Here is a 13,962-nt window from a genome sequence, read left to right as displayed (position 1 = left end):
GAGATTAAATATCTGTATATTCAAAAATGTTACAAAAATACACAGGCTTTCATAGGGTGTCCTAACATTTTTACATGATTGTACATCTACTTTACGTTTTAAACACCATTAATATTTACTTTAGCGTTATAAACAACACATACATCTCCCTTATCCTTCTAAACAACATTATTTAACAATTGTTTACAACTTTAAATAAAGTTCATTTTTATTCCACTTTAAACACCTATTTACTTTTTCCCCTTTGAGTCAGGCCAGACAAACTGATTGTTATACTTAAAGAAAAGGTTGAAGGTCAAACCACCAAGAAGCTAGCCCTCTAGTGGCACAGCGTCATGTCTGCCGACTTATAACGCTAGAAACCGGGTTTCGATACCTTTGGTAGGCAGAACACAGATAGCCTCATGTCTAGCTTTGTGCTTAATTCCAAACAAACAAACCAAGAGGTTAACTACAGATATATTTAATATATAATTTGTTTGTTTGTTTTCAGTTTCGAACAAAGCCACACGAGGGCTATCTCCGTTAGCTGTCCATAATTTAGCAGTGTAAGACTAGAAGGAAGGCAGCTAGTCATCGCCACCCACTGCCAACTCGTGGGATGCTCTTTTATCAACGAATAGTGGGATTGACTGTCACGTTACAATGCCTCCACGCCTGAAAGGGCAAGCATGTTTGGTATGACGGGAATTCGAACCCACGACCCTCAAATTACGAGTCGAGCACTCTAACCAACTGGCCATGCCGGGCCTTTAATGAGTATACTATTGTCGATACAACGTTTTCAAGCAATGCCCTTTTTAACTGAACTGTAAATCTGTGAACGAAAACATTCTAAATCGAAGGTCGCGTGACAACTTAACAAAGGAACGGGTATAACAATGTTTATAAACACTTTAAACAATAGAAAGTTGTATGATGTACATACAAACAAATGTACATAAACACATCTAGATATATACATGCACGCGCGCCCGTGCAGGCACACAACTATATGTGTATTATAATTTGCTTTTTTAAATGAATAGATTGACACATAATTCAGTGCATAAAACCATTTAAGTGTAGGTAAAACTAAAGCAAGAAATATTACAATAAACTAAAAATGTTAATTTTGCCCATTTGAGTGAAAAAATTTTTGATCGAATTACTTTGTTTTGGTCACTGGTTTATTTGCGTTACAATTTATTATATCTTTAAGATATTCTTGTGTACGTTCTGCTAATAATCTGCTGGTTTCTTCCATGTATAATTTTGCACAACATAAGCAAACAATAGAATATATGACTCACTTTGATGAATAGTTACATTGATTCTTCTTGATTCATATAGAATATATTACTCACTTTGATGAATAGTTACATTGATTCTTCTTGATTCATATAGAATATATTACTCACTTTGATGAATAGTTACATTGATTCTTATTGCTTCTCCAAATGACATTCTTCATCTGATTTTGCTTTTCGTTTTGAACACCAATTGTAAGGAGAAGAAATCCATCAAACACTTTAAATAAAATTCCAAAGATACAACGTGTGAGTGGATTGTTTATTTATATTTAATTTTTTTTTCAACGTTTCCATCACTCGTATCGCCATCATCAGGTGCAGTGCTTCACAAAATAGACATTTGGCTCAAAAGCTGTATCTTTGGACTTTATCATTAACATAGGCCGTAGTGTTTTAAACCTCACATACGTATATAATCTTAGAACCCTCACGTATCCCTGTAGTACCGTTTCATATATACTTTTAAAACTTAATTTAAAGCGCCACCTGTTGGTTTTTCTCACTTAAACATATTTTCTGAGTCCTACATCGCTTTAAAGATAACTTATAACTTATTTATAGTTTAAACAAGCTCTCTGTTTTAGCTTTTAAATATGACCTACCTTTTAGTTACTGTTTTAAACACCACCTCTATCCTTTTTAATTGGCCAGGTGGTTAGGACGCTCGATACGCCATCTGAGGGTTGCGGGTTCGAATTCCCATCAACCAGTCATGTTCGCCCTTTCAGCCATGGTAATGTTACAATGTGAAGAACAAAGCACTATTGGTGGGTAAAAGAATAGACGAAGAGTTGGCGGTAGTTGGTGATAACTAGCAGCCTTCCCTCTAGTCTTACACTGCTAAATGAGGGACAGCTAACTCAGATAGCCCTCGTATAGCTTTTCGCGAAATTCAAAACAAACCTATTTACTTTCACGAAACATCTGTTTTAAACATCATCCTGTTTGTGATTCACGTTTTAACTGCCGCTTACACCTACTTTATCTTGTTTAAAAATCACGTGATTATTTGGCTGTTTTAAACTATATATATATATATATTCTTCTTTCACGGTAAATGTCACCTATGCATTTCTACTATTTGAAGTATCTCCACGCTCCATTTCGGCTTTTGAATTAACACTCGTAAAATGACTTATCGTTTTCATGACCCTGTTTATCGTGTTAGGCCCACAATGAGTTTCACCTTTTTAACTCATAACTTATTTACCATTATGATATTCGTAACATTATGATCTGTGATTTAGTGTATTATTACAAGTCGCTTAATGTATGATATTATTTAATGTTCAAACATTATCCACATCTCTCGAGTCCAAAATATCCTCTGTATCCTCATTATTCACTTAACATTGATTACAACAACTAAACCAGATTTCCCGTTTTAAATGTAACTTGCATCAGTTATATGGTTCTAAGAATAGTGTACATTGTTTTGCCATTTCAAACACCTATATTTCTTTTACTTATTGAATATACACCTATATTTCTTTTACTTTTCAAGCTATCACCTATTATTTATTTACCTACTGAACCGTCACCTACATTTTCTTAGTCTCATAGCTCACATCTGTTTACAGATTTCAACATATTTTTTCTAACATCTGTTTACTGGTTCAAGTTCTGCTACAGTCCTGTCGTTTTGAACACTTTTTATTTCTGTTACTATGGTTGTAAGACTGTCTCACTTCACTATACGGCCCGGCATGATCCGGTGGTTAACGCATTCTACTTGTAATCCGAGGGTCGTGGATTCAAATCCCCCTTACCCCAAAACATGCCAGCCCTTTTAGCCGTGAAGCGTTACAATGTAACGGTCAATTCCACTATTCGTTGGTAAAGGAGCAGCCCAAGAGTTGACGGTGGGTTGTGATGACTAGCTGCCTTCCCTCTAGTCTTACTCTGCAAAATTAGGGACGGCCAGCGGAGATAACCCTGGTGTAGCTTTGTGCGAAATTTAAAAAAAAAACAACTTCACTGTACAGTAACTTAAATCTTTAACACATATATACATTTTTATCTTCTTGTTTCTTTAACTTTTCAAATATCACCGCACCTGTCCTGTAGTTTCAAGTATCACTTACCCATGCTTATGCAATATAAATAAAATATTTTACTGATCTATGTAACACCGTTGATTTAAAGTACTATTATAAGTCGCTTAATGTATTTTAACCTTCCAAAACACCTGCCGTTTTTACCAATTATTTAAATATCATAAGTTTACGAACCAATAGCAGCCAAACAATTGTGAGTTCTTGCGTTGTTTTGGGCGGAATTATGAAACAGATTTTTAAATCTCATAAGTTTACGAACCAATTAGTAGCCAAACAATTGCAGTTCTTGCGTTGCTTTGAGCGGAATTATGAAACAGATATTTTTTAGATGGTTAAAGATTAGCTATACCATTTTTACCCTATCAAGTAATATCTTCATCACTTTTTTACCCAGTCAAACGTCACATGTATCTTTCATAACATTCTGAAGTATCTATGTGTCTTCATTACCTTTTGAAGAAATAAATGTATCTCTCAACACTTAAACGTAAGGCGTGCCTTTTTCCATGTTTCAAGCATTATCTCAAACTGTTTTTAACATCATTTTCATCTTTGTGTGTTTTACTGTTTAAAATATAGTATTGTTTCTTCGTTAACTCCAGCATTACGTGCGTTTAGGATTTCACAATTTGACAACGTTTAACTAAAAATCAACAAATACATAATTCACGTACTTAACGAACTAATTGTTTTGTTAACTAATTTTTTCAGAACTTTCATGGCTTGCATAACCCCGTTTTAGTCGCATGTAAGCCAAGTTTTCATTAGAAGGAAGTTTAAAACGTGTTAAAGTGTCTACGTTTCGTAGTTGTCTTGGTGTTAGACGTCAACGGATTAACATTTCTTATTTTGTCAATGTCTGACAGTAGTGGAGTGTCAGTAGATTTTACTGACAATAGATTTAACGAAATACAATGTTAAAGATCAGAGCTCATCAAGCCAGCCGGGTCGCAACGTAATTAGTCTAAAAGTGTAGAATGTCTCACTTGGAGGACAGTAACACATCACAATAAGACTAATCATAAATTAAATTACATCCTTCTTCGCTGGCGAAATACGTCTTTATAGCACGAAAGTATCATTCCTGCTTTACATTATTATATGTTTCTCAACAAGGAAGATGCGATTTTCCAGGTATCAGACCTCATTAAACTGTTTGGGTTACAACATTCAACGTCTTCGCTTTTAGGCTAAATGTATTATTATGTTTTAATCCCGCCATTGTAATGATCTTTGACGTTAAGTAAAGGGCTTTATCTGCTAGGTATTTGGCTGTTAAAGAATCATAAATGACGTGATTTATATTATTACCAGTCTTACTAAACGTTTTCTAAATTGGTCGGAACTAATTAGTTTACCACAGTATTTAGATAATGAATATATTTGTGTATCTTATTAGTAATTTTCTCTATACTATTCTTATCGTAAAATAACAAATACATTTCGTTTAATAATATAGTATTTTTTTCCAGATTTGCACATTTCAGTTGTATTTGTGTAACTGGGTGGTTATTTGAAATGCCAAAAGAACTTAGACTAATAAATGAAAGAATGCGCTATCTTCAATGGACATTAAATAAATATTACTAGGAATGTACGTTGTAACAATGTCCTAATAAATGGATTTTAACGTTACTTTGTTCGGTGTTATAAGATATATGGTCAGAACGTATTAGCTATTCTTATGTTTTAGTTCTGTGTATCTGTTTCTATTTATCCATACAAATTAGTGTAGAAATAACTTAGATTAATCGGTTCTCATTTAAATTAAGTAACGTTTAGTTGGGTGAATATCAAACTTGTTTGACGAAACTTCTCAGATAAAAGTTGAAATGTTATATTGAATTAGTTTGAAATTTATTTTACTGGTAACTGAAGTTTGATACTTTATCATGAAGTAACCTTAAAAAACAATCACTTTTTGTATCTAAATTTTTAATAAAATAATATTACGCCTTGTAGAGATATCTTTACGCCCTAGCCTTTAACAATGAAGGGTTATTACTTTTCCATTCGAACCTCAATCATTTGTCATGTCTATCTCCCAGTTCATATAACGTAACAGTAATTTGTATAAACTTTAACTGTGAATTATTCTTTCCTTGAATTAGTTAAAACCATTATTATTTTTTTCCTTCAGAGAAAGATTCTGGACTCACAGTTCCGAGCGGATCCTCGTGTGTAAAGGCTTTGTCTGGCTTGTGTTGGAGAGTAACTTTGAGCTTACTGACATACGTACTGTATACCAGTATGTCACCACGCTTGTCCTGTTCGCTAAATCCTTAGAACATTTGGCAAAAGATGACATCACAGTACTTTAAATGCGAAGATTCAACTCTTCAAAAGCTACAATTTTTTGTCAACAAAGTATCTTGTTTGAGTTCAAGCATCTAACGAAGAGTCATGTGAAGTGTTATTCCAGATGTTATTTTGAATTTACTTTCTTTCTTTTAGTCGACTGTTATCCCAGATGGCGTTATCAAGCTGTAGTAAGTCAATGTATAAGGGTTAGGCCTTTTTGTATATACAATAGTGTGGCCTTAACCTTGTTCACTTATCAATTTCAAGGCTTTTGCGTAGTTTGACATAGATACTTCAACGAAGTAAGTTATAATTAACATCAAAATTACACCTTATATTGAAAAAAAAATGTACACAACCAACTAGATATGATATCTTTCCAGTAAAGTAAATTGATTTGCAAAACTACTTGGGCGAACATTTTCAGTAAGTACAGTTATATTTCGTCTTTAAGATGCGTTAAAGTCAGTGACAAACTTAAAGAACTGATTTCGAAGTGTTAACATATCACACAGTCTCTAGTTTCGGCAGAAGAGATTTTCGCCACCTCTGTTAATCAGTGACGACACACAGCATTTAGGGACAAACAGAGCAAACAAATGTCAAAACAAAGTCACCTTGAAAATATCACAATTTTGTGAATAACGTTTAGATCAAATTCTCTTAACCAAAGACCTTTGTTTAAAGCAGTAAAACTGTCACACATTGTTTTCTAGTTTTTACCACATTCATCTTCATTTAATACGTTCACTCGTAAATGGAAACGTATTATACATTCACGTATTATCTAAGTATAAAAACTGGATGGCACACAGTGATGGATATTATTTAGAAAAGTAAAACCTTTATTCCAAAATCAAAATGTAACTTTAATACATATTAATGTGAATGCATTATTTGTGTATTAAAACAGTGTATTGTAAGGGATTGTTTTCTGTTAATTACTTAGTAGAGAATCTAAGTATTATTAAGATTTTAATTAAACTGTAAAAGAGCTTACAAAGAAGAAATAATTTCTAAGATATTGCTGTACAAATTAATTTTAAAAACAGTATTTTGGTTATAATCGCTAGATACGGATGTTTATTTTGTTCTTGTTTATGACGCATAGTTTAATTGAATCACATACAAAACGTGATTCTTCTTATATTGTTTTTATAAATAAGTGTCAGAGAAAAATTTGCGATGCCTGAACTACCAACTAATATTTTAAAATTAAACTGTATATGTTAATTATAAGACGGCACTTGTGTCGTTTCTAAATTACACAGGTGTTAGTGAAAACACATTTATTGGTACGTACATTATAAATGCTTAAACACGAAACTGTCTTCGGTTTCGTTTTTGAAATGCTTATTGTGTACATGCCAAAAACACGTGGGATTTTCTTTTAACACGTTTTATCCGAACGATATATCATTTATATTATAAATTATTCGAAGTTATAGTATTATAAGACTAAAGAAGCAAATACTGTTTAGTTTATAAAGTTGCAAATATCAGAGAATTATGAAGAAATCTGCGTGTTGCTTTAATGTAAACATTTTATTTTATGTATATTTTAATATGTATATAGCTATTCGACTTACCTCAACCTTGTCTTATTCTCAAACTAATACTTATGAACTTATTTTATTAATTTCTTTGGAGGGAAAAAGTGCCAAATTTTACGTCATATTCGAACCCTTATAAGGTCATGGTCATAACAGTTTCATCAGTTTCATTTAGTATTTATGTATATATAATGTGTGTCTCAGTATCAGTTGTAAAAAATAAACAAACCTTTATTGATGTTAGAAAATAAAGTGAAAATCGTCCCATTAATAAATAGTAAAATGACTACTACACTGCAAATGTGGCGTTTACAATAGTTTACAATAGTGTTATTTTTGGTTTTCTGTTGGACTCGAGCGGAGTTTACTGCACTGCTAGATTTATGGTCTGATAAAAAAGGGCTATCAGCAGTATGAAACCCGTGTTTCTGATAACCTCTCGTATATTTTCTGAGTTCCATGTAAACTTCTCGAGAAACATCAACGTGTTTCAATCTATTTATAGTAAAATTTTGTTCTCTGTTTCACAAATCTACCACTTGTATTGTGCACTGGAAAACAACTATTAGTTGTTCAGTGATAAGAAGCCTGGATATATATCAATTGCAGCTATATAACGACTGTATTATACATGTTTACAAATTTAGTGACATTGAAAAATACCAGTCGTGTTTAACACATTGAGAATATAGCGACACTGGTGAAAAATTATCTATATTTAAAAATGTGTGCTGCTTGTGAATTTAAGGACGCCGGTTGAAAAACTAACCTCATTTGAAATGTATGTTATTTAATACATATGATAGCAGTGATTATTCTGAAATAAATTTTAAACAAAGTCTTAATAAAACGTACTATAGATGGAGAATAAACTCCATATTGAACTTTCAAAACTTACTGAATTAAAAAAAACTAAATGTTGGACTAAAAACACAATAGGCTGTTTTGACGTAATAAATGGCTAGTATGTTAACTTTTAGCTAATGTCTCCTAAGCTACCGGTTGGATACTGGACAACATTATCTCATGTTTCTGTATACTTCAATAACTGTGCGTATTTATGTTCATCCTGACACAGATTCTCATTCAACAGACTGGTTAATACAGACTACAGTGTCCAGGTCTGACGTGCATATAATATTTCACTTCTGTTCTTCTTACATTTTATAACATTTAGTATTTTTGTGCTTACGATATAAATATTCGTGTTATTTTGGAAGATAATTTTCTAGCTTTGGAAATGTTTTGATAATGTTTTAAAACATATCTGAATTGTATTATCTATTGTCATTCTATAAATTACATATTGTAATTGGTGATTACAATGGAATATGGTTGAATTCCTCACGCTTTTGGTGTTGAACAATATCTACGGAGTTAACACATATGGTTATTATAAATGAAAAGTAACAAATCCGCTATTAAATGAGAAATATTTTGCACTAAATTTCAATCTAAAATAATGGGATGGGCGTTATCACAGATTCTGGCTTTTCTACCTGTACCGTACATTATTCAGCATACAAGATATACAATAGAGTTGTATTTTCAAACACATCACCTTGGAAACACAAAGAAATTTACATTCCTCTACCGGTGATAATGAGAACTAATCCTTGGTAATATTTCCATATTTTGCTGGAGTTAGTTTGTTTGTTTGTCTGTTTGATTTAAGTTAAGCACAAAGCTACACAATGGGTTATCTATGAATTGTGAACTACGGTTATTGAAACCCGGTTTGCTCCCAGCTAGTACAGCGGCATGTCTCCGGATTTACAACGCTAAAATCAGGGGTTCGATTCCCCTCGGTGGGCTGAGAAGATAGCCCGATGTGGCTTTGCTATAAGAAAAACACACACAAACCCGGTTTATAGGCGTGTGAGACCACAGACATGCAGCTGTGCCGTTAGGGGCTATCTGGATTAGACGTTTATTCCACCACAAGATATAATTCACTCACATAACATATTTGACAACTGTTCATTCCTAAGTATTGTCTATACTGGAATACAAGTTATTGCTGAACTTAAGTAATATTTATATTGTGGTTAAAATAGTAAGTGATGAATTTGAAGTGTTTAAAATGTGTTAGGTAAAAATAAATTATCTTGCCAAATATAAACGCCATTTTTGTAGTGTACGGCTCTCTCTAATTTAATATACTTAAATAAGTGTAAAACATGTGGCAAAGCTGAGGAATTCTAAAAATGTGTTTTGTCAATTTAGTTGTATTGGATTCGTATTGACTAGCACGATGAAAGTCGAAGTTGATTGTGGAGTTGAATATTTTTCTGTAGATAGAACTGATTTATTTATTTGAATGTAGAATGATATATATTGTTTCAACTTTACCTTTTTGCTTCAGTAAAATTAAGTATTTGTTTAAAAAGCCAATAAAGAATGTTATTTAACCTCCTGTGAACAAGTAGGAAATGTGATGTAGCTACCGTAACGTGCGTAAATAAAATCATGTTACAATATACATCTATCAGAGATATTGTTGTTTGTTGATTTTGTTACAATATACATCTATCAGAGATATTGTTGTTTGTTGATTTTGTCACAAGATACATCTGCCAGAGATATTGTTTGTTGATTTGTTACAATATACATCTGTTAGCGATATTGTTGTTTGTTGATTTCTTACAAGATACATTTGTCAGAAATATTGTTGCTTGTTGATTTTGTTGCAATATGCATCTCTCAGAGATATTGTTTGTTGATTTGTTACAAGCTACATCTGTCAGAGATGTTTGTTGATTTCTTACAATATACCTCTGTCAGATATATTGTTGCTTGTTGATTTTGTTACAATATACATCTCTCAGAGATATCGTCGTTTGTTGATTTCTTACAAGATACATTTGTCAGAAATATTGTTGATTTTGTTACAAGATACATCTTCAGAGCTGTTGTTTGTTGATTTGTTACAAGATACATCTATTGGAGATATTGCTGTTTGGTCATTGTTACAGGATACAAATCTCAAAAATAAACGTTAAAGAATTTTTAACAAACTGCTTACATGAAAAGCGATTGCTTAAAAACCAAGAATCACGTCGTCATATGTTGCAGAAGACAATTGACGAATCACGAAGTCCAAGGTTGTGCCTGTCAGTTGGAAAGTTACTGTCTAGTGACTATAAAGTATCAAAGACAGGATGTAATATTAAAATGGAATGTTGTTCACTGAAGTATAACACTGTCTGTCTGTCTTTTTTACTGTCAAAATGCAGTGTAGTAACACTTTGGACCGATAGTAAATACTTTAGTTTTCTGCAGTAACGTTTCTTACACTGATCTATAACACTATGTGACACAAATATTGTGTACCTGAATAGTATATGTTATTTCTTCATTGCTTATGTTGTAAAAGTACAGAAAATGTCCATTATTCCTTTCAAACTTTGCTTTTGTGACCTGGATAATGAAATTTAGAAATTAAACTATTTTCTATGCAAAAACTGTCAAATCTGCACATTTTCATTTACATAAGGTCTGAATAAAACAATATATGAATCAAGATTTACATGTATTTATACTAAAGTTATACTAAAATGTTTACAAGTGAGTAGTTTTTCGAGATTTGCGACTGTAATGTAAATTACTTTCACGTGTCAGCTCCCAAATATAGTCTCCCATCATGTTTTCATTATACACTCCCAGGTCACGAAAGCAAAATTTGAAGAGAAAATTAGGTCTTTTCCATTTACTTTAGGCATAAACAATTGGGAAATAACACTTGTTATTTTATTAAATAAATAAATTTTGTTAAATAGTGTAAATTGGTTTATGTTTACAACCGAAACTAAGAATCACAATAAAACAATCACATTTGGATAAGTTGCAGCATCTTAAACAATAGCAGTTTTCTAACTGGTACCAAAAAACAATGGATATTACGGAATAAGCAACCAATATTTCTCAACTTAATAATAAACGACTTACACCCTTGTGCAAATTAATTGAAACAAATGGTCATTTTACAATATTTTCAGCATGACGGCCGGTGTAGGCTCGCTGGACCCGCTGATATCCTTTAATAGTCATTTTTTCACACAGACGGCGTCATTAGCTGTGTTTTGCAGTACGGTCGATCTATTTTTGGGATATATGATGAAATTTTGAGGAATATTACGTCATTCCAAATTGCGTTAGAAGGGCAAAGAGACCAGTCAAAAAACGGTATCAATGGGGTCTGAAATACAAGAACTGGACACAAGAACAATGGAGGAAGGTGTTATTCAGTGACGAGACTCATTTCTTCGTACAGGGTCAAAGAAATCTGCATGTTCGCAGAAACTTTCGAGTATCTCACATCAATCAGCTCGTGAAACATCCCTTGAAGAAGATGTTTTGGGGCATTTTTAGCTACCATGGCGTCGGAGGCTTTCATATCGTAGAATGTATGATGCGAGGACCACAGTACATCGAAGTTTTGCAGAGAAGAGTCGTTCTAGAATTGAAAAAGATATTTCCAGATAGAATTTTTCAGCAAGATCTGGCTCCGTGCCACACATCGAAACTTGTGAAGAATTTTATGATTACAACGTGAATAAAGGTGCTGGACTGGCCGGAAACTCTCCGGACTTAAATCCAATTGAAAAGCTTTGGGCGATTTGTAAAGAAAAACTTCGGGGAAAAGACTGTACTACGAAAGACAAGCTAATTGAGGTCATAATTGAGGTGTGGTACCGCGATCCAAAAATTATTAAAGACTGCAGACAACTCGTGGACTCGATGCCAAAGCGGATTAATGATCTACTGCAAAATAAAGGCGGTCATATCATGTATTAATTTGAGAGTAATTTTGGATTCTCAGAAATAAAACGCAAAAAAATTGAAAATATCGTAGTTTTCCGTCTTGTTTCAATTAATTTGCACAAGGGTGTATAACTCGCGTGTACTATTTTATTGACGTGCGAGTGCAGCAAAGTTACATTGGGCTATCTGCTGAGTTCAACGAGGGGAATCGAACCCCTGATTTTAGCGTTATAAATCCGTATCAGCGGGAAACCTTATTGAATCACCTTCTGTACTCGTAAGGCTATTTAATTCCATATGTAACATAAGCTAATTCTTAAAGTGCCATAAGTCAAAATATTGTAGAGCAGAATCAGAGATGGGATTTATTCGTATTTTAGATAGGCATGACAAGAGTGCTTTTATTTCAAAAGATCTTGTCCCAAACAGTTTACCTGACCAGCTGTATATATATTAAAATATATTTATCATCAAGATTTATGAAGGGTGTCAATCGGGAAGAACTACTCTATCAGTAAAAAAATATCTAATTGAATCAAACCGTTGTGGTCTCTTAATAGGTCAGAGTTAAGTGTATACCGTTAGAGATCCTGGTTCGTTTCTTCTCGACGGTGCCCCGGCATAGCCAAGTAAGTGGCTTAAGGCGTTCAACTCGTAATCTGAGGGTCGCGGGTTCGGTTTCCCGTCACACCAAAGAGGCTCGCCTTTTCAGTTGTTGGGGCATTATAATATTACGGTCAATCCCACTATTCTTTGGTAAAAGAGTAGCCCAAGAATTGGTGGTGGATGGTGATGACTAGCTGCCTTCCCTCTAGTCTTACACTGCTAAGTTAGGGACGGCTAGCGCAGATAGCCCTGGTGTAGCTTTGCCCGAAATTCCAAAAAATAAACAAACAAACAATATTCTCGGCTGACGAAGTGAAAATAGTAGATTTGTGCTAGAAAACAAAAACTTAGGAAGAAGAGAATGATAGAATCTTAGATTTCAAAATTATAATTGTTACACGGGACTGATTTTATGAGTAAAAGGATTTTATTATTTTTCAATAATACTATATGAACGAAATTAAAATATTGTAACTAATTTGTCTGTAGTTAAGCATAGAGCTGGACAATAGACTGTGCGTGCTCTGCCCACCATTAGTATCTAAATCTGGTTTATGATGTTCATTTCAAATGAAAATTAACAACCAGCGCCCATATAATACTTAACTAAAAATGACCAACACTTAGAAAACAAACTGTTGACATTGAATATTTGGAACCGCATAGTATAACATTTTCAACATTAACTGTGCAGTAAAAAGAAACAAAACACGAGACAATAAAAACCACTAGAAATGATAAAATTAGGTGTAAATGTTGTTGTGTAAGGACTGGATTCTTTGATATTTAATTTTTTTGGGAATTATGATTTAAAGTGTTGTTTTAAAGGCAAAATTCCGTTGCCATTATATCGTTAATTGGCAGAGACCCGCAAAACATTTGCATACAAATTAGTATTTTCTTTGCAGCATTAGTTCATTAAGTATAGGATCTTAGGCCTAAACTATGATTAACTGTATTTCCAATTAAGAAAACTAACAGGAAGCAAACAAATGCAAAGAATTAAGCTGATTGGTCAGAATGTCAATTTCAAAGCAATAAATAAAATTATAATCGCAGACACGGAACTCTATCGTCTGCTTGTCTTAGGCCTAACAGTAATTAAGCCTATATTCGATAAAGAGATAAATTATCTCTGTAACTTATGTACAGTTGTTTTTTTTACTCTAGTTTAGTAAGGTCAGAGTTTTAGCCTCCTTAATACTACCAGTAAATAAACTTATAATGCTATTGCATGACCTAACGTCAAACCTTTTTATTACATAAATTAAATACTATGCTGAAGAAAGGAGAGAGGCTCTCATGGGTTTCGTACAAAATTTCAGCCTATCATGTTTCTGATGGGAATGCAAAGCTCGTCCAAATATATATATAAGGAACTAATGTGTC

At 33.1% G+C, this 13,962-nt stretch overlaps 1 protein-coding gene across 3 annotated transcripts in view; it reads left to right on the top strand.

The window, feature by feature from the left end:
• LOC143249877 (lachesin-like) overlaps positions 1 to 9,685 on the top strand; it is a 275,716-nt gene extending 266,031 nt beyond the window's left edge. For 2 of the 3 annotated variants that reach the window (XM_076500467.1, XM_076500464.1), the window contains exon 10: positions 5,490 to 6,640. In XM_076500467.1, coding sequence (XP_076356582.1) covers positions 5,490 to 5,635 — 146 coding nt within the window. In that variant the 3' untranslated portion in view covers positions 5,636 to 6,640. Of the gene's footprint in view, positions 1 to 5,489 lie in introns of all 3 variants that reach the window. The other variant, XM_076500466.1, reaches the window with a different exon arrangement.
• Positions 9,686 to 13,962: the final 4,277 nt, after the last annotated feature.

This window comes from Tachypleus tridentatus, chromosome 4, assembly GCF_004210375.1.
Source record: "Tachypleus tridentatus isolate NWPU-2018 chromosome 4, ASM421037v1, whole genome shotgun sequence".
Lineage (NCBI taxonomy): Eukaryota > Metazoa > Arthropoda > Merostomata > Xiphosura > Limulidae > Tachypleus > Tachypleus tridentatus.
The sequence above is the reverse complement of the archived record's forward strand: the minus strand, read 5'-3'. Positions and strand labels throughout refer to the sequence as shown.